The sequence below is a fragment of the Amia ocellicauda genome, chromosome 12 (assembly GCF_036373705.1).
Source record: "Amia ocellicauda isolate fAmiCal2 chromosome 12, fAmiCal2.hap1, whole genome shotgun sequence".
NCBI lineage: Eukaryota > Metazoa > Chordata > Actinopteri > Amiiformes > Amiidae > Amia > Amia ocellicauda.
In genome coordinates this window covers 4,407,382-4,429,982 of record NC_089861.1, presented here as the reverse complement: position 1 = coordinate 4,429,982, position 22,601 = coordinate 4,407,382, and the positions used below count along the sequence as shown (strand labels likewise).

General features: G+C 39.5%; 1 protein-coding gene across 1 annotated transcript in view; it reads right to left on the bottom strand.

Moving 5' to 3' along the window:
- galntl6 (polypeptide N-acetylgalactosaminyltransferase like 6) overlaps positions 1-22,601 on the bottom strand; it is a 257,597-nt gene that overhangs the window by 163,231 nt on the left and 71,765 nt on the right. Inside the window, exon 3 of the mRNA XM_066718126.1 lies at positions 13,450-13,558. Within this exon, the coding sequence (XP_066574223.1) occupies positions 13,450-13,558 (109 nt within the window). The remainder of the gene's footprint in view (positions 1-13,449; positions 13,559-22,601) is intronic.

The following is a 22,601-nucleotide window of genomic DNA, read 5'->3' as shown; positions in this document are numbered from 1 at the left end:
GGATAGGTTAAAATTGGAATTAAAACCATTTAAAGAGAAGCCCTTTGACTTAATGGGGTCAAGATAGCCCTACTGCTGTCGACTTACCACAGTGACCTCTACAATCCACGTACAGAAGCCTACCTCGAATACGGTTTTTGCCAATTAGCCTGAATTCCCGCCAGAAGAATATCTACCAAGACATTGTCCTCCCCGCGTACAAAGCACATTTTTATCAGCAGGGCCAGATGTTTCCAAAGTCTGCAACTTTTTAATTAAATTCTGCGGAAAATCTGCATAACTGAATTTATTGGATTTAAAGTTCTTCTGTAGAGAACTCCAGATTGCCAGGGACATTCTAAGAGTTCTATCAGCGTCTGCTTCCAACCGTGGACAATGGTGACAGAAGGTACAGAAAAGGAATCACATGGACATTATCAAGCACGATTGCTTGCAGTTTGGTGGATGTGTATGTTTTGCTGGCATCATCTGCTCAAAGCCCCCTTTTTCCAGTTGCTTTGACACTGCAGTTCAGTGCCACAAGGTTCCTTTATTTTAAGCCTTAGACTGAGATGCATGAGTGCCATACGTTAAATTAAAAACTTGAAACGCAATTGTCAGAGCAGCAAAATGCAACTGTCAGACCCACGACCTCTATGAACACGGATGTATTAAACAAAATGGGGAAACAAGGTAGAATCTGTACTGTTTTATGGATTCATTTTATTGATGATCTGATATTACGTCTGTTATTGCTGTTGGTGGTAATACTTTCATTTTGTGCATAATTTAAATTCAATTCTGTGGGAATTATTTTTAAAGATTTTCACCAGGTTTTCGTCCTTGCCGATCGCATCTAGCCCTGCTCATAGCGAGGACTCCACTCTAGAAGTGTGAGGAGGTTTGAATGCATCGAATACATCCTTAGGAAGATAGGATCAGCTGTTCAACGTAAATGCATTCCCGGGAAGTGAAAATGTCAGCAAGGTCACTCATAATTGCAATTAACAAGACTACAGTGATCAGGTTGTTAGGCTGAACCTGCAATAACGGCAATCTCTGAGTCCGAGAGCACAACTGCATCCGATGTCGAGGCAGAAAGACCTTGAGTTTTCCTCTGCAGACTTAGTGCTGGTGGACAAGAATATCAGCATACCTGCTTTGATTCTTGCTGTTGCGCTTCTTTGTTTTGCTTGGCTCCTTTTGTTGGCACAGCTACATATTCATCCGTTTATGCCGATTATGTTCTGTACTCTTAAGTAAAGCACCGACTCCTTGCATTTTCGGTCACAGTCTGTGAAGGGAAACTACAAATACATAATCCTTATAGTTAATATGTTTATCCTACTTAGAAACCAACTATACGGTCCTAAATGGGATCAGTATCTCATGGGAGTAGAAATACATCCACCAATAAATTAACCGTTTTAATTTCATAGTAGGTTTCCAGGTGACAACTGGATAATATCTCAGTCAGAGACTGCAGATTTAGAGCAGGACAACGCTTCCTTCAATCAAACATTAGTCAATCACTTCCGTTCACAAGGGAACCCCATGTGTGTCAATGTCCCAAAACAAGTGCCACACACACACACACAAGACCATACTCTACAATAGCAAGGAATGTTTCCCCGTGTAGGATTATAAATTAGTTTACCTATGGGGGATTGGATAAACGCACCGCCCTGAAGTCATGCTAGTGAAGTCACTCAACTTGACTGGTTCTGAAAAAGCTCGACAACTGTAGGGTGTATTTTCTCAACGCGGGGAAAGGGATTTACTAATGAGAACGGACATATGTTTATTAATGTGACTGTAGCGTCTAATCAGATACAATGGTTGCAAAAAGCCACCATAAATGTTTTTATTTGAAGTTTAAATTGCTGGTCTTAATAAACTGTGAATGGTTTACTTTTGCCCCTTTGTCTTTCGGTTTTCCTTTTCAAGAACTTGTCTCCAATTAGACTCGGCACCAATTCAGACTGAGATAATCGCAAAGTAAAGGAAAAATTGTATGTAACAATATCTTCCTAACAGAGTACAGAACAATATGCCTGGGGTAGAGAAGAATAAGTAAATAAAGGCATACATGCTCTGTTGCTGAGGGAAGAGCGGTGCTTGTAGACAGACAACAAATGCGCTCGGACAAACCTCGTTCCTAGGCAACTATGCAAGACTAGTTTTTTATTTTGTATTTATTTTTACCAGAGTGAAGATTATTCCATGTAAACTAAAATGTAGTTCCAAATTTATGAAACAGCACTTACCTACGATTTAATGAACTGTAATGCCACTGAAGAACTCTGACTAACTGGCAACACGAAAGATCAAGAAAAGGTCATGTCTTCATGAAATTTGGTGACATTTCGTTTTACCGATTGATTTTCGGTCTCTTTAGGCCACAATCTTGTCATATGGCTCTGAAAATAGCCCTAATCATGAAGTACTTTGTCTATTGTAGTGCCCTAAATGGCTAAAGTGAGTTTGAAAAAATAATCTCTAGGGTGTTTACAACAGAAAAAAGATTCCTTACTAACCCTACTATCGTGGTCTTCCAACAAACCACAGGGCATTGTTTTAAGGATAATGTGCTGATTGGCCAGCCAATGGGGAGAGAGAACAAGCTGCCCCAAACAATTAAAATCCTTTACAGCTAGTTTCCCAGACTTTGATTAGCACTGTTCTTGGACGACCCCATCTAAAATAACATTGGGTAATCCAAGACTAGGGCTAATCAGAGTCTGTGAAACCACCCTGTAGAGTCTGGGGAACTCGTCCTGTCACAATATATATACGGCATGACATAAATACAAACAGCATGCTAATAGACCGTTAACTTGATTATCTTGCACTGCTGGTTTCATCAAGCTGCGGTGTTCTAAAGGGCTCTGAATGTGAAGTATAGATGCACACAAACACTGGGCAAAGGGGAAACCAGCACCCAACTGGCACAGTTTATTCATTATTTTTCATTGATGTACTTGTGTTTCCAAGAAAGCAAAATGGTCTTTATTGTTTTACTTCTGTTTTATTGCAATATTTTACTTTTTATGTTCTCTCTGTTTACAACATCCCTCAATTGGCTTTGCCTTTATTAGCTGGGCTCTGCAGAGTGAACCACCCACATTTGACCTTGAATTCACATTTTCTTCATTAATTTCCTGTTTTCAATGAAATGCACCAAGTAAAGTGAAAATCTTGTTTGTTTAGGTTACAGTGCATTGCTCTGTCAAAGAGAATACAAATTATAACCACTTTCAAAGAAAATAAATATTATATTATGCCTGTGTCAGATTCCATATATATTTGATCATTTTAAGTCTCCTGCACCAAATGAATAATAGAGCACTAGAATCGTTATAAATATATATTGATAATGCTCATGGTTATGTTAATAACACAATACCAGTTGGCCTATTTTTTTTGCTTCTGAGGTAATTCACTTGTTTTTGAGAAAAATATATTTGGTCTATGCCAAACCAAATGACATTGCTTAAGTTATTATTCAGCATGACAATATTATCAGTGAAGCAGCAGAAATGGTTTCCTACTATTATTTCAGAATGAATGTTTGTAGCAAAGTATTTGAACACGGTGATTTAAGAACATAAGGTATACCTTAAATGTGGGGAGGCTGTTTGACAAAACTTTTTCCTGCTCCTTTAAAAAAAAAAAAATTGTGTGGATTATATCTGTAATACATTGCTTATCTTTATCCAAAATACATGTACTTATACAACAAAAAGAAAATATTTGAACATTAATTGGATACTTATATACAGACGGGTGACAAATTAAGGGAAAAACAACATAAAGTGTCTCAGTAAGGTGTTGGGCACCACGAGCCCCAGAACAGCTTCAATGCTCTTGGCACAGATTCTATGAGTCTCTGGACTCTACTGGAGGGATGAACTCCATTCTTCCAAAAGATATTCCCTCATTTGGGGTTTTGATGATGGTGGTGGAGAGCGCTGTCTAACACGTCGGTCCAAAATCTCCCATAGGTGTTCAATTGGGTTGAGATCTGGTGACTGTGGAGGCCATAGCATATGAGTCGCATCATTTTCATACTCATCACACCATTCAGTGACTCTCATGCCCTGTGGATGGGGCATTGTCATCCTGGAAGAGACCACTCCCATCAGGATAGAAATGTGTCACCATAGGATAAAGGTGATCACTCAGAATAACTGTGTAATGATTGCAGTGACCCTTCCCTCTAAGGGGGCAAATCATGCCAGGAAAATGCCCCCCACAGCATAACAGAGCCTCCGAACCCCCTCACTGTAGGGGTCCAGCAGTCAGGTCTGTCCCGTTCTCTTGGTGTCCCACACATGCACTCGCCCACTTGTCCAGAACATGAGCCAGTTGAGCGTCTGTGTGACTGAAGCTCCTGCCATTTGTGCCCCAATAATGACCCCTCTTTCACAGTCACTGAAACCCTTTCCTCTTGCCATCTTGATCAAAAAATCGAGGTCAGCTGGGCTGCTCAGCATTTGTATACATGCCACAGAGCATGATGGGATGTTAATTGATTAATTGTATCATGCAGTGCACCTGCATTTAATTCGTCACCGGTCTGCATGTATGTTGTACTAGTACCAATTACAAAAACACAATATGTAACCAGATGCAAGATCTTTTAGTATATGTCTATATTTTTAAATGTCTGAAAAATGTGTGTGTGTGCAGTAGAGACAATGGACTACTCATATAATCACTTACAATAACAACTTATTCAGCTTTGCCTCAGACCATAAGTATTGACCCGCCAGCCATTTGCAAATGTCAGTTCCAATGGATGACGGTGCTTTTTAGTTTTGACAGAGATTCTATCGGAGAATCATGACTCAGGTACTAGATATAGGCTACTGTTTTTAGTATGCAATTGGTGGGTGGGTCAAACACTCGGTCTGGTCCTTAGCTGTCTGCAAATGTAAAAAAACTAAACTTAGAGAGGAACGTAAAGAAATAACAGGTTATACCAATTAACCAAACCGTATTTCTGCAGACTACTGAGTGTGCTTACTTAGGACAAGCAAAAAAAAAGACAACTGTGAATAGCTTTATCATAAATTGAATATTTCCTTGACAGCGCCAAGCAAAAAACAAATAAAGACCCCACCTACATTCTGCATGAGCAACAAGGCAGATATTATGGAATCAATAGATTTGGCTTCTAAATAATTATAATAATAAGGCATATCTCAGATGTTACTTTTATATTTTCTGAATTCAAGGAAAGTGCTCTATTATGCAGGATAAGTTTATTAGCTTAATATATACTGTAGATGTATGTTCTGCATTGTTATTCAATCATTATTGCACCCTTAACATCTGTCAGCGAAGGGACACTTGTGGGTGGAATACATATCCATTAGCAAAGCATGCTGAGATAGGCTGCAATGTGTAAGATATATTCACAGAATGTGTAAAAGCACCAGATATTGTCATTTGTTTTTGTAGAGAAAATCAATGTTCTGTTTTACTGCTGTTCCCCCCAACCCATTGTAATTAAAAGGTCTATTTGAAATTATTACTTCCTGTTTTCAAAACCCAGCAAGTATATGCCCCGAACACAAACGTGTTCCTTGCAGGCTGAAAATATCATCCACAGACTGATCAATTTGAACCAGATGTAAAGCGGTTGATTTCTTCTTGCTTTACCATTCAGCCCAGGAGACCAGCAGAAAAGATTTTCCTCCCGAAATCTGCAGAAATATCCGGGCTAACGCTACGCATGTTTGCCTCACAACTACGCAGAAAGATGTCTCCTGGATGGTTGTGAGTCGGTGTCTCCCCACTCGAGTGTTCATGCACAGAACGGGCTTAGCCCTGGTCGACATCTGCCCCTACAAGGGCTGCCTGAGAAAGGAGAAGGATATTTTTAAGCAAAGCCCCTCTGCGTGCAGGTTCTGGCTCCTGTTTTCTCCATTCTTTCACAGGTTCGCCGTTCCTGCGAGGACGACCGCCCAGCAGATCCTGTATGGACCAGCCAGTGGACTTTCATCTACTACTCTGAGGTGCTGGTGGCGTGTCATCTGCGCGGTGAAACAGGCCCTGTGGGAGGGACCCAACATCTGTCTCTTCAACAAGCAGGAGCTGGACCTGAAATCCATCGCACGGAGGGGCATGGTCCTAGTTAGAGACTGTCAATCTGGAGATCCATCAGAGGGGCAAGGAGGAAGCCTTTAAGAACTGGAATATCCATGATCTGAGGGAGCTCAGAATCCCATGATGGGATCCCACCTCTGCGGACGGATACTCCCCCTGCTGGAGCTTTTATTCTTTTATTCAAGAAAATTATGGTTTTTAAAATCAATTTTAACTGTTTTCAAAGTATTGAACTTTTAATTTGGTATCCTGATTTGATTTTGTTTTGTGCTGGTTTTGTTTCTGGTGCATTGACCGTTCTTTTCCTAAAATGCATTAGACCGTTTTATTTGTTGTTTGTTTGTTTTTTGATGGTTGCGTTATGTTTTCTTGTCTAACGCTTTAACCGTTAAATTTTGCAATGCATCAGATTGTTTCTTAGTTGAATTGAGCTTATTTTGATGTTCACTTTTTGGCACTTGATTTAATTTTAAGTATTTATTGTTTTACACTTGACTCACTTGGTTTTGTTATGATTTATATCAGGATTTGAAATGTTTTTTAGAAATGGATTTTAAATAATGTTCATCATCATATGTTTTTATTTTTGAAAATGTAAAATACTTCACCAAATAAATAATATTTTTTAAGTTTTAAGGAGTGAAATAAAGGTCAGTTAAACAAGTGGCACTGCTTGGCTGACGTAGCCTCTTGAATATTCAGTGGATTAGCAAGGTTTGATTAAGATTACTTTCTCCGCCTTGTTTAATCCGAGTGTATAACTTTCATCACCTACATTCACTCCAAAACCGATCTCAAGTTCTTATTATTTTTAATGCAAAAAATCAACGCTCCATTTCAGATTGGTGTAAGCTCAGTTTTGCATACAAGAACAGCAGCACAGCCGATATAATTCTGCTATTAGGCTGTGGTAATTCAAATCAGTAACAGTCATCTATTAATAATGCAGTGCCATTGTGTTTCAGTTATTAACAAATTATACCTGCATTTTGAAATGATAGGGGTCAATTAGTGCATAAAAGGGGGGAAACAAATACTGTTTTATATTGTTGGAGGAAAAAACAGAAGCAAATCAACAATCATACAACATAAAAGACTTTTGCCTGGATGCTCAGTCTCCTGGGCCAAACAGAACGAGGCTTCCTTCTCACTATGCAAATTAAAACCATTGTGGAAACACAGCACATAAATAAACAAGAAACAAACAAACACTCGGAAATTATGCCATTTCATCGAGTGCATCTCTCCCCAGTAAATCCTGTAAGCAGTGGCTAAAATGTGAGAATCACGCTTCACCTTGTAGAACCAAGTTGTTTTCAGCTCACAAGAGCAAAGGCGAGAGTATCTGTCTTCCTAATCAGGGTTCGCCTTATCTTTATCTTCCCATATCATTTTTGGAGGACAATAAACATCCTCACCTCAATGTGCTCGCCAAGTTTGATTTCTTGGACATGAAATAAGCCAAGTCTTATAGATAACCTGGAGAACTGCCCAAAACAACAAAATCCTCAAACTTCTTATTTAGTATTTACTATGATCACATTACCAATGGTGCAAAAGCTACGCTGGCAAATACTACTGAAACATGGATACTAATTATGACCTATGCCACGAAATATAATCAAATACCGAACTATCCCTTGTTATGACTAAAGCCTTAAAGGAAATTAAATTGTTGACCTTCCTGCAAAATTACAAATTACAGAAGTGTGAGAAGGTCAGCCTTTAGACCCGAGGCAGATTGGTTTAGGAATGATTAATTGATGTCAATAGTGCTTTGTAATTCTGGCCGCAGACGTGTCGGTGCACAACTTCACTGAAATGGAACTGTACAACATTTCAAACATCCATCCATTTCCAAAACCCATTTCAAACAGCATATCTGTGGGAAGTGGGAGGAAACTGGAGCATCCCAGAATCCCACCCCGGTCCTAGAGCCGAGAGGAAGCAGCACTAACCTATGTGCCACTCTGCCGCCCCTATGAAACCATCTTTTTTTAAATTTGTTGGCGTTCTGTCGTGAGCACTAATACATAAATACTGCATGTCTAACATTGCCCCTAAGCCCAAAATCCAGTTAATTAGAGGTTCAATGAGACATTCGGCGTGATTCTCCTCGAGCCACTGCTGGCTTTCTGCTGCTAGAGGTACACGTTTTCACCACAAAATCCCATCAATGCAAACTGTTTTCCTACACATCTCAATTACACAAAGTCTCCGTCCTTCTAAAGAAATCAACCCCTGTATGTCTTTTTCTGGCAGATGGAGGCCCTTTTGTTATATTTTTGGAAATACAATGTGAAGTGTATTGCGAACACTTGGTACATTACTTATTATAGACTGTTTTGTGGCGTTACATATTAATCCCAGTGAATTTGTCAAGCCTTACAATGCACGGCCTTTTTACACGCCCATACACCTTTTAACATCGGTGGAAGCTCAGGAGCTTAGGAGGGCCTGTTGCTCGTTGCCTGTTAACAGTACATACACTCACAGCTGTCTGACAAAACATGTGTCCACTTTAGACATTATGAACATGTTTCAAAAGCATGATGCATGACTAGAGCCGCTCAAAGATGAATGTGAGGCGCTGACGGACCGGTGACAGATGGATCTGTGTCATGTTCACAGACGAATGCCATTTCTGGTCGGCAGGGATGGCAGGAGATTAGATTTCGACAGATACAGATTGTTCCGTGCCATTACTGTAATATTAAGGAACTAATAATGAATAGCAGACAGAGGGTTGGCTGATACTTTGTCAATACAGTAAGCGATTGTCTTATTGAACCAAAAAAGACTAAAACCAAATCAGTTTTATTACAAAATAGATATAATATACTACCTAAATGTACCCTGCATTGCTGAAAGTAATAGTCATAATAATACTAAATAAGTTTGTAATAATTTGTAATGTAGGTGTTTTGTTAGTTTTAAAACATTATTTGAATAAATAATATGCATTATATATGTGAGAAATATGGAAAGATGCATGCTTGGATCCGAGAACAAACACAAGTATGTGTCATCATTGAAAGAGTGAAACTATTAACGTGGCAATAGGAACAGACCACATGAACAAAAGATAGACAAAATAAGCTAAAAAAAATCTCAACAGATGATGAAAGGTCTAGAAGAAGAACATATAAACAATGGGAAGATGAAATTAAAAGATTTGCTGGTGTGACCTGGAAGAGAGACGCTGTACATTGCCACACTGCTTGAGTGACAGCGCACAGCGGCCAATAGGCAGCTTCGTTAGACAAATTCTGTTTATAGATCCCATGATAAGCACATCAGCCCCTCCCCTTTGGGTAGAATTCACTAATTGAAAGATAACTGATGCACATAAACACCAATAAACAGGTGTTCCTTTAGAAAAACAACACAATTTAATAAACAACTCTAATTTAACAATCAGGGTAAAAATACATATGCAAAATGCTAGAATTAATCACAATTAGTATAATCAAGTTATCATACATTTTCCTCATTCACAGTGTAAAGTAAGAAATGCTTCTACCATGTTCTACATGTTCATTTCAGCACCTCCGGCATACACATCTTTAATTTAAAAAGTTGGAGTAGGAGAACAACAAGTCACCTTAGATTTTAGGTTGTTTTACTTCAGTTATTCTTGTGTGTAGTGGGCACAGAAGAAAAAAATGACAGTTAAACACTGCTGTGCAGTGCGCAATGAGCCTTCTCTGGCTGCACACATACACTACCGGTCAAAAGTTTTAGAACACCTCAATCTTTCCAGTTTGTTTTGAAATTCACACAGTTTAATGTCTCAATGTACTCTGAAATTAAAGCACAGAACAAGCAAACAATTGGAGATAAAAAATAAATCATGGAATCGTTTTGATTAACAAAATGTAACCCCTTAAACTGACAACTGGCACCAAATCCCATGTGTACTCTTCACTGTTGTGTTGGTATCAAATGATGTAAAGCATTCTCTGATATTAAAAAATTGGTTTTCATACCCCCATAATTGTCAATATTTTCTGAGATTTCCTATTCCTACTCCACCCCCCCGCATTTACACTCCCCTCCGCATTCTGAAATCGGGGGTGGGGGGATACTTGGTCTGAGTAGGAATACAAAATCTCAGAAAATACTGACAATTACTACATATTCTGGAACCAGACAGTCTACTGATCAAAACAAGACCATCCATGTTTTGGTAGAAGCAACAAACACCCGTAGAGAGCTCAAATGTCAAGATGGAAAACTCTGTTTACAGTGAACTAATACACAATGAATTGACATAATTGGATCTGAACTTCTCTGTGTTTGATTGAACATCAAACAATCGTTAGGTTGTTCTGAACAAAACAAGCCTATTTGCAAAGAACTCTGATTGAAACTGAGTGATCTGAGACCGTCTGAATAACGGCGGGCGACACGGACACTGTAAATCAGATGTGTTTGAGAATGAAACACACTGGTAGCCAAGAGAATAAGCTTTCAAACGATGTGCGTATTGTAGGAATACAGTTTAACTTCTATGCACAGGAGCTGCATGTAACACTGTCAAATAATGCTTAAGAGGGTGTAGTAACACAGTATATTACTCTGAAATGTACATTATGTTTCAGTTTTTGGTGACCTAAACTTTTTTTTAAATCTCTGTCAGTTTACCGCTTATCTCTGTACCATTTCATGTTATTCACTGGACTTGAACTCCTTAAATTTCAATAAAAACTGGAAAAATTGCAGTGTTCTAAAACTTTTGACCGCTAGTGCATTTGTGACTGCAATTTGGGTACTCTACATATCACCGTACATTACAAATTAACACTTTATAAAAGTAATATAGTCACTTGTCAGTTAAGATAATACTGATCTCAATCTTAGGAATTGGTCTTAGCAATGTTTTGTGGAATAAATCTGTACTGATTTGATGATTTAACAGGTGCATAACAAACATACACTATCTATATAAAAAGTTTAATGGAAGAAAACTGTGTTCTTTATTTGGTGGCATAAAATCATCTTTCATTTAGGAAAGGATGTGGGTGTTAGGGAAGCATTGGAAAATTCAATACCAACAGAAAAGCATGACAACAACAGCAACAACAGAGAACAGAAGAGTCTGAGATACAAATGAAGAACAAATGACATCCCTGAGGAGAAAAACTCAAGTGACAGAAAACATATTATTAAAAAATGACAATCAATGCGACTCACAACCGTTTCAGAAAGCTGACAGGGCAATGACACAATGTGGCACACATTCAAGGCTGTGGATAAAGTGAGATCAAACACATAATTAGTAGAACAAGGATAAGTGACAGATTGAGGGCAACTTTTAGGGCCAGTGAAAGGAGCAGGGCAGTTGCCAGTAAAGAGACAACTACAATTTCTAAATTAAAGCAGCTATCCATAGATACCCTGTTAATTAATTTAAACAAACAACAAACAACAATCTCAACTGAGGTTAAGGTTTATTTGTTTGTTTTTCTCAGATTGATAGTACATTTCTTCCACTCTCTGAAAACGTCTGCAAATATTTACATTACTTAAATAAAATCAGAAACATTTATTTGAATTGTACACTCCAGCCTATAATTATTTACTTGTGTGTTCTCCTCTTACTCTGCCCACACAAGTATTAAAACATAAATGACGAAGACCATTCTGGTGTGAAAGAGTTTGAAGCAGCCACATCTTTACAGGAGAAATAACACTTTTTACTTGAGTGAAACACCACCTGAAAGTTGCCTCTCTGAGCGGACGAGACATGAAAATACCGCATTTAGAATCTGGGGAGCTAATTCCAATTCCAATTCCAGCCCTAATTGGAGAACAGCGTCTCCTTAACTTACTCATATTTGACAAGTATGCCTCAAGTCCACCGTTATAAGCTCTATCTGTATTATATTGACTTTTAACACAAAGCTTAAATCACGACAAATGACGTTATATAGCATACAGTCTATAATAATACAAGAAGCCACATAATTTATTAGGATGGATACAGAGAGGAAATTTCCCTTGAGGATAATGCTACCAGGATAATAATACGATCGTTCTACAATGTTTTGATGGGAATCTGCAGCGTTTTAAGGTCACTTGTTTACTTTTCCTACCCAGTGCACCTGTATGCATTTCTCTCATTCTCAACTGCTCAGATTGGGCTGTTTTGTCATTTGTTTAAGTTCCCCCCCATATTTGAAGACCAACATCATCGAAATGTGCTCCAATGTACTCAGTGTCGTTCTCTGAAATGTGCATTTTGTAGTCATATTGTAACCCCTTGTCATGCGGTGTAGAAATGATGTAGATTCATAAAACATATCTGCCAATGTCAACACCTGCTCTAAGTTGAACACGTCAGCCGCGGCTACAGTGCCACTTAAATGCTTTATCCGAGAGTCTTGCGTAATTAGCAGAGAGAGGTATGTCCTTCATGCACAATGACTAAATTAGCATGGGAGCAATGCATGTCAGATATGACTAGCTTTATTCTAAGACCTGGCAACTGATGGATTCCTTATTTGTCTTTTTTTTTCCTGCCTGCTTTGCGAGACGACGATTAATTGAGAAATGCAAATGGAGAGCCAAAAAAAAAAAAGCTAACCGGATGAGCAGTATTAAGCCGATCGAAATTTCAGTTCTGTAGACATTGTGATACATAGATAGCTTTTAAAGCCAGTCACGGGGTTTTTGTCTAAAATAGCTGGAGACTAATCGCCTGTCTCTCGGTGACCTTTCCCGGTGAATGATCACTTATAAAATAAAATCCTAAGAAGTGATAGTGATTTGATAATGAATAAGTAATACTTCATAGAAGTGTCCTGTAATAAGGTCGTTTAGCTTGCTTTCTGTGAGCACTAATCTTTTGCTATAAGCACTTGCTAATGTGTCTGGAATCTCAGTACAAAGATTAATTGTAAAAGCCCACTGTTAAAGGCACTACATACTAATTGATTAATAAGATTCTTTTTTTTTCATTCCAAGAGCTATTCAGATCTAACTAATTCAAATCACAGTCAATGTAGCACACTTCTCCTTGGAAACTGACAGAGTAGAACTAAAGATGGATTGGAGGGCTAACTGTTGAGCTGAATCTAAAGAAGTATTAAATGTCTGATTTGTACTAATTTGTCTTCTTCTGCTCGTTATTATTATTAAGCTATTTAGCAAATATCCTTTATGTAAGGTGACTTATATATAGGTTTTATAATCATGAACACACAGTGTTCTACATGTACATAATATTAACCACTTCACTGCACAAATGCATGCATTACAGTGAACACAAACGGTCTACAAGGATCTGTGTTTCATCACAAACTCTCTTTTGAGAGGAATATCCGCGTGCGATGGAGGATTCATTTTACATACCTACTCGTATCTCATCCCTCTTGATGCGTTCGTGGTCGTGCCAATCTCTCCTTCTCAAGCCATCAGTCCACGTGTAAATGTGTCCTTCGCTCAGGCTTAATGGAAAGCCCTATGGGAGAGGAGGAAAAGATGCTATCAAGATCGCCAGTGAAGATGGATGACTGCGTTCTGGGATAACAGTAACATAAGAGTAAGGTACAGCATGGCACTATAATAGTACAAATAATAATTCATATTGTAAATCACACAAATCTTTACATTGTATTTCTTTAAATAAATACGTTTTATTATTTATTAAATAAGAACTGAAGTAGACTATCTTTTGGTTCCCAATATCTGCACCTTTAGAAACACAAACAAAGTTTTAAAACTGATTTAAAGATGTTTTACCCCTTTTGAAAATTGTTCCATCAAGTTTGAGACATTTCCAACAGTAAAGTATAGAGGGAAATAACAAGGGAAATCTTTTAAATCATTAGGCTACACCAATGGTTTTCAAACCAGTCCTGGAGTACCCCCTGCCCTGCTGGTTTCTGGTCCAACTGAGGTCTTAATTGCTTAATTTAATCCTTAATTGACCTAACAAAGCAATATACCATTCAACTAAGTAATTAAGACCTAGGTTGGAACAAAAACCAGCAGGGCAGGGGGTACTCCAGGACCCATGGGCTGCACCGTATTGGCTGGCTTCACAGACCTTGAATAGCATTAGTCTAGTACTACTCTACCTGAAATAAGAGTGGGTAGTCCAGGATTAGTGCTAATTTGAGAAGCCCTACGCTAGTGTAAACCCGGTATGTGTGTTCTGGTCTGCAGTGCCCAGTGCAGAGCTGGACTATGCATGGCTGTCAAAACTGACAATAAGGAATACAACACGGGGTGTGCTGCACAATCAGACTCATGCCCCTATTAATACGAGCGCTACTAAAACCTATGAATTATGAATGTACCCAGGGTTAATATATGAGAACAGGCGAGCTTTTAATAATAGAAGGTATTTAATCACTTGCAGAGAAATGCAATTTATGCATCTAAATGTTTCCATAGTTTACCTTTAGGCTAATATTACATATTAAAAGCTTCATTTTCAGAAGGCGCACTTAACTGGGTGAAAGAGGACGGGTCAAAACATTTTCACTGCGACTTTTCAAGAGGAGAAGGTGCACCCATCCCTGTTTGCAGAGCCTCGAAAAACCTCATGACCGACTGAACTGAAAATAACATTTGAATTGATTCCCAAGTGTGTTAACGAGCCAATTAGCAAAGAACAAACTGCGCTGGCTTCTACTGAAAGTAACCCATTAAGTGGCCAATGATACACACTAGGATTCAGTCAATCTCTGTTCTGTGCCTGTGTAGGAAAAAAATTATAATGTAATTTTCAAACATACTAAAGGAACTCTCAATGCAGTCGCAAGTATGATACGCTGATTAAAAGCAAACCATGTTTCTGTAATATAAAGCATTGTGCCAAACAACAGCTAAGACAGTCTAAAGCTTGGTTTATTTTACTATAATGATTTATTTTGAGATACTAAGCATCAATTGTTATATTCTTTGAATGCAATACCTGCCTGAAGCTGTCGACTGAATGACAGTGGCTGAAAAACTGAAAAGCTTTGTTACAAGAACACATAGGATGACTGCAGGCTATTTCGGAGTCTAACTCACCCTTAAACGCATTACGCTATTCTATTACAGCGTCTGTATCCAATCTGTAATAACGCAGAACTGCTATCGGGGTTACAAATAGAATCGTCCGACTGTAATAAACTCATCTTGGACAAGGGAAGGATCGTCTCGTTCCTTCTTGCGTTATTAAGCTCCAGTTACAGAATCCAGCGAGCTACCCTGTCCTCAGCTGCAGAACAGTGTCAGGCAGCCCTTAAATAAGACACGGGAGAGCAACCTCATCATTTGCACCTGTGTTTTACTCTGTAAAGTGGTCACACTGGGGTTTTCACCCTCTGAAAATAAATTACCATCTGCAAAATGTAAACCAATCATGGATCTGTAATTGCTTTAGAAACTGTAACACAAAAGGAAAGAAAAAAAAAAGTGCCAGAGAGGAGTTTTATTCAATGTCCAGTGAGGTAATAATGTTAGGGATCCAAGATTAATATCGGAAGAGACCAGAAATATGGTAAGTCTGAATTAGTAAGATGGTGCACATTATCCCGATCAGCACTCTATAACCCGGTTGGCCACTACTGCTTCTGGATATCCACATTGCCTTCTGTTCTTTGTTTTAGCCAGCATGTTAACTGCTTAATTGGTTCAATTATTGGGCTTAATTAGTCAAAATGAGCATGTAGTCAAGATATTCAGTGACTGATGATGTAGGGACCTATACAACCGAGGTGAAGTCATGAATCCCCCCGAATAAACAGGGAAGAGGGGCATTTAACTGGCTGATGGTGAAAGGTTGTCAATTCATGCTTTCTGATGGTTATGGGAGATCGTGCAGTAATTCATTGGGGAGGAATGGAAGCTGCCAATGAAGAGCTAGAAAGACCCTCTGAACCCATGCATTAAAGACCGTCATTAAACACCCTCAGATTTCACAGCGCTGGAAAGTTATGACAGGCGTAATGTCACACAATGGACTCAACTATTCGCCTAAGAGCCTTAAAGTCTGTGAGTACATTTCCGATGATTAATGTGATAAAGCTTTGCTCTGGCATTCATAACATAAGCTAGCGTAGGTTTTATAGACTTCTTTTATAGCGGTTTCAATTTGCTTATACACATAACACAAACTCACTGCCAAATCCAAACTCTATTCTGCCGTATAAAATATCAGCCCATCCAGTTTTCATCCTCCTGACCACAAGAAAGGGGATCAAATCATAATCAAGACACAGATATTCATACCTGCGTTGTCGATATTTCTCACATGTATTCGAACGACTGCAAAGCCATCAAAACCATCTTATTGATACTAAAGTATGAATCCCATCATAGTCGCACAATTTAAAGCTGAAAATCAACGCAATTTAACACCCTCTAGCTCGGATGTTAAACCCTTACATGTCAGCAGTTATGAAAGGAAAAAGATTTAAGATTTACCATGTGAGTGTGTCTAAAATTAGACCTTCTCTTTCCTGAAGTGAATGAATGATCTCTTAAAAATACTCATCTAGCAACTTGAAAGAAATAACACCCATTGGCAGGTTAATAACAGACTTTTTCTTGGTACTTTATGTTAAAAATAAATAAATAAATGCAGCTCAGTACTCGGCAAGGCAATTTTGAGCTCCTGAGGTATGATGAACCATTTAAACATTTAAGCAGCTAGAGGGTGAAAAATAGGTGAAAGAGGAACTATAACAGCTTAAGTTATAAATATTTATTAAAGTCTAGGGGGTTATAAATAGTGCACAGTTGCAGTTAGCTTTATATTAAATGACCTGGAAAACAAACACACACACAAAACTAACAGTTACCTTAACAAAGACCAGAAATGAACAGAAATCCTAATGATCCAATATCGAACTGATAATCCCTGCAGCATTTAATCAAACTGGAATATAACCCCTGTCTGTTACAATACAGCAAAACAGTTAGTCTGCAACTGCACTAGAGATATACAATACACACACACACACACACACACACACAAACACAAGTATTAATGCCATTTGTAATTGACACAATACGGAGCTTGCTGGATTCCTCAGTGCATTTAAATTCCAACACAATGCTGATAAATTAGTGTATGCTTGTTTCCAGTGATATTGTAATGGTGCCATATACAGATGTTTAAAAGCCCACTACGATGTGAACACGACCTCCAAGAAAGATTAAGTCCGCCGGCGAATGCTGGCTAATATCTGTACGCTCAATTAGAGAATTATTCTGAATGACCTTGCATGCCAGTCGCAGACAGTGCTAGTCATCCTGTCTAATTTCTCTAATGAGGCTAGTTATAGGACGGGGCATTAGTAGCCCTTAGGAGGATCAACTCTAATGAAACGGACTTCATCCACCAGCTTGCTGCTGCTCGTATGAGAGAGGGAGGGCCTGTGCATCAGGCCACCCTTCAAAAGATTGATTCTGGAAAAGATGTAGCAATTAATGTCTCCCCAAATCCGGCGTGGCGGTGGCGCATGGCGAGGGCCACTGAAACACATTTTAATTAGAACAGCTGCGAGATCGGCAAGATAACGGATGACCCCGAGCACTTTCACTTTCATTTTCTCTCTCTGCTCTTCAGAAAAAAAGGACACACACCAGCTGGGCATGTAGTCAATGTACAGGCTACGAAAAGCATAAATTAATAAGCGTGTTTAACTTAAGTCCTTGAGAGTCAATTTCTGTTTTTTTAAATATACATATTGACATCTTGATCTTGAATTAACATCTTGAAGTTTGGTTATTCTATATTACATCTGTTATATTGTTAAAGAATAAGAAGTTGTGTTGTTGAATGCAACAGTCACAATGTCACCAGATCCAGGAATAACTGGTATATGCGAGAACCTTCTCTTCCTCAGCCTCTTCCTCGTTTTTAAATTTGTCTCACGCCGAGGCCAAGATAAATCGTATTCGGTTTCAAATATCAGTCGTGTCAGCGCCCGTAGGCTGTGCCTTTGTCAGAGCCAAATCCCTCTGAGCTTCAGACACCCTGAGCCAACGCACAACAGAGCATCCTGTCCGTGCCAAAGCTCCTTACGAGAGCGGAGCGAGCGCACAAATCTACACAAAGATTTGATTTTCCCGTAAGAAATATTGGTTTATCAAAGTACAAGCAGGCATTTACTCGGCCCTGCTCCTATCAGAGTATGTTACACTGTGCATTCGCAGCCAGACAAGTTGTGCGTTGGATTAGCTCGGATACTCCACGGGTGCAGGGGGCAACAATAGACTGTCAAGATCCACGGTTTAATTCATTGCTATAGTCAGACCTGAACCCGTCTCCCCCGGGGTTGTGCAACGGCAATCAGGAACGGTGAAACTTGATTTATTTATTTAAAACTCACTGTCTAGCTGTGCATAACTTATTTTCAATTACAATATCTTATTATATGCCTCGGCAAAAGCCTAATTCTCTGGAGTTTATCAGGCTCTCGTCAGCCCGGTGCTCCTGAGACTGAGGGTCGGCGGAGGAACGGAATCTGGAATTATTGACCGTCTTGGCAAGCAAGGACAGTTGCGGTGCGTCGATGGGCGGACGCTCGTGTAGCTAACAAGCTGCCTTTGCACACTGCCCAGGGAAGCATGCAAAATATTTTACTTAAAATACAGAATGGTGGGGGTGGCTTAGGACTGATTTATGGCTATTATTTACTGTGAGAAGGAAGCACACTAAAGAAAAAACATTTAACAGAAAAGGAAGGCGTGTATGTCAGTACATATTAAGTATTTTTGCTGACCGGCTGCATTCAGCGGCTACAGTGCACATCAAATAATAAGTGACAGTCTGGGACTTTTATTTCTCCCAGAGCAACACAGCCTTTCCAGACACAACACCACTCTCCGTCCCTTCTCCGTCTGCCTGCAGGGACCGGGGCAGCCCTGTACATCCCTTTGGCCTTGTGATCCTTGTGAATAATACAATTCAAAGATTGTCACAAACGAGAGAAGCCTTCACATCATTCGCTATTATCTCACTGATCCAGAGACCCCCCTCAAGCTGCTCATTGGAGAAGTCCAGGGGTCCGCTTTCACAACCGGTTAAGGTAGTTTGTTCCAGTTAGGGACAATACCATGATATATAAATGTCTTTGTTGCTCAAAGTCCGTGTCAGAAGTAATACTTTGCACTTGTGTACACTGAATCCAATCTGCAGGCTCTAGCTCTTTGTGCACAACTGCCCTTCACCCCGAGCCTCGAGCGCCTGCTGGCAAAATACCGTTTCTGCATTCACCGTCACTTTTGCTGCTGAGTGTACGATCTAAATATTCATTATTACAATCTCATGCCTGAGCTTAATATCCAGTTGGAATATCTGGTTCTCTGTCATGTCTTTGCTTTTCACCATTACTCCCTAAGCTATGCTGCCGTTGGTAAACAAAAATCCTTTATCAATGCTTCCTACAAAGGATCCATATGACCACAGCCCCCATTGCCAAATTGAAGAAGGCCACATCTGAATGTTTCTTTGTGGCGCTGTCAGAAGACATATTTATGCAGGCAGTCATGCTGTCAGCATTTGTCATTCTGATTAGCTGTTAGAGATTATGAAATAGGAAAAGCAACCGACTGTCCTTTAGATTTGATTTACAGTTATGAATCTGAAGAATACACAAAGCGTTAGGAGGCGCTGATTGAACTTTTTTGTCAGCAATGATCAGACGGAAATGAATAAAATAACAAACAGAGACAATGAAATAAAAGGATATTGCAGAGTGTGGGGGTTATCAGATGCCATGTGGAGGAAACAGTTGGGAATATAAACGTTCTTACAATGTTCATTAGGAAGAGAAAACTGATTTAAAAGCTACTATCTCCCCAGTGCGTTAGTCATGTGTTTTTTTCTCATTACATTTTGGTAATGCGCTTCAGGGAACAAAAGTACGTATATGAAAATAAAATAACATAAGAAAGTTTACAGTCGAGAGGAGGCCATTCGCCCCATCATGCTTGTTTGGTGTCCATTAATAACTAAGTGATCAAGGATCCTATCCAGTCTGTTTTTAAATGTTCCCAAATTGTCTCTTCAGCCACATCGCTGGGGAGTTTGTTCAGATTGTGACGCCTCTCTGTGTGAAGAAGTGTCTCCTGTTTTCTGTCTTGAATGCCTTGAAGCCCAATTTCCATTTGCGTCCCTGGGTGCGTGTGTCCCTGCTGATCTGGAAAAGCTCCTCTGGTTTGATGTGGTTGATGCCTTTCATGATTTTGAAGACTTGGATCAAGTCCCCACGTAGTCTCCTCTGTTCCAGGGTGAAAAGGTTCAGGTCCTCAGTCTCTCAGTAGGACATTCCCTTCAGACCTGGAATAAGTCTGGTTGCTCTCCTCTGAACTGCCTCTAGAGCAGCGATATCTTTCTTGAAGTGTGGAGCCCAGAACTGTGCACAGTATTCCAGTTCAGTACATATTCCAGTAAATGTATGATCGCAAAGAAAAAGTGTTATGAAATGTTCTTTTTTTTGTTCATTTGCTCCTTTGACTCACCTTCCTGGTTCTTCACACATGCTGGTCAGCTGTACCATACATTTAAAGTCAAACCATGCTAAGCGGAGAGATTTGAGAAGATAGGCCAGAACATTTCCAGTTATTGGGAGGAAAAAAAAAGAAAAGAAAAAAGATGTGTGTGATTACAAACCTGTCCTCAGATGCAACAATGAGTGATTACAGTCAATTCAAACAGCTGGCAGGCCTCTGTGTGCTGAATGTGTAACTCTGTGTTGGCCATAAGGGATTGCTCAGGTACAGACGCATTACATGCAACTCGTGCCGTTGTGTTTGATTTTTACATTAACCTTGAGTCCCGGAGAACTGTGCCAGATAAAGTACAACACAGTCTCGCAAGATCCACCTTCTCAAGAGAAAGATTAAACATCTGGTTAAATTACAGGCAGCACAGAATGCAATAAGTGTAATAATTACAGCAACTCTCCAAGTTAGAGAGCCCCGTTTATTTCCCCTTGTATCCCGTTAGGTCGTATTTGTGCCTGTAATGCGATTCGTTCGTTGTTTCAAAGGTTAATTTCAACATCTAATTCCACTTATATTTTGGGGCAGCGCTTAGTAGGGATCATTTCCAGGAAGGGGAGAGTTCAATCGGGATTCTGCAGGCATTCTCCCTGCGTGTCTCAGCTGAATACTTCCTTTATCATGGATAATACAGGTATAACTCTGAAGAAAAAAACATGGCAGAGATTAAAATAGAAGAAGAAATTAGAAGAAAAAAAAAGAAGAGCAAGAAGATAGAAGAATAGAAGAAAACAAGAACAAGAGAATAGAATAAGAAAATAGAACAAGAACAAGAAAATAGAGGAATAGAAGTAAACTGAAGAAAATAGAAGAACAAGAAAATAGAAGAATAGAAGAAGTAAACTGAATAAAACAGAAGAATGAGAAAATAGAAGAATAGAAGAATTAAGAAGAACAAGAAAATAGAAGAAAATAGAAGAACAGAAGAACATAGAACAAGGAAATAAGAAAATAGAAGAAAATAGAAGAACAAGAACATAGAAAACAGAAGAATACAAGAAAATAGAACAAGAAGAACAAGACAGAAGAAGAAAATAGAACAAGGAAATAGAAGAATACAAGAAGAAAATAGAAGAATACAAGAAGAAAACAGCAGAAGAAGATATCGTCAGTGTAAATGAGACAAGTTTATCATCCTCTTCACTGGACTGAATCAAGCCACTCGGTTGTCATAGAGATGCAGGATCTTTTCCCTTCTTCTTTTTTAAATATCAGTCATAAAGGGCTTGATTGCGTCGTGGCATACATTGAAATGCCCTTTCTGAACCAGCGTGGGCCACTACAGGTACGCCGCTATCTCCGAACAATGGGAGCTGCTTCCACCGTCCCCGGCCGTCACTCCCGTGGCGCTGGACCGCAGGGATGAACGCCGCTGTGCGGGTGATATAATAGGACAGCTGTAGCATGCGAGATACTGTCAGTGGCTGTGGGCAATCTCATCAGCCACTCCACTTGCCTCAGCTCCCACAACGTTAACGGACACCGCTGTGTATTAATCCTTCAAGAGGGCGATATACACACTATCTTTCAGACGTGCCTGCCAGTCCCCGTTCTACCGCGCTAGAGCCGTGTCGTTAGTCTGGGATGCGGGCTGGTGTCGCTTCTGTATGTGGGGCAGACCCTGTATCTGTTTTGTGTGAGCGTTGGGAAATTGGGCTGTGAGACCTGTGTACAGCAGTCTGAATCCAGCTTACAGCTACTAGAAGTGCAGTGACTGTGTTTGCAACCTGGGATTAGACTGGGTATTTTATTTTCATGGCCTGGGAAACCCACCTGCACTTCAAAATAACTGGCATTTCAGAACACAACCTTAGAAGACGAGCTTAGAAGACAGGAGACATCCCTAGCGGTCTCCTACAGCAGCAACAAACCGGCATGGGATGCGGTGGATGTATATCACAGTTTAGGAGATTTGATTTCCGCTTGATTCAGGTTCTTCAAAGTGACTCTAAGTCGTGACTTTAAAAAGGAAACAACAGCACAATCCGATTTAA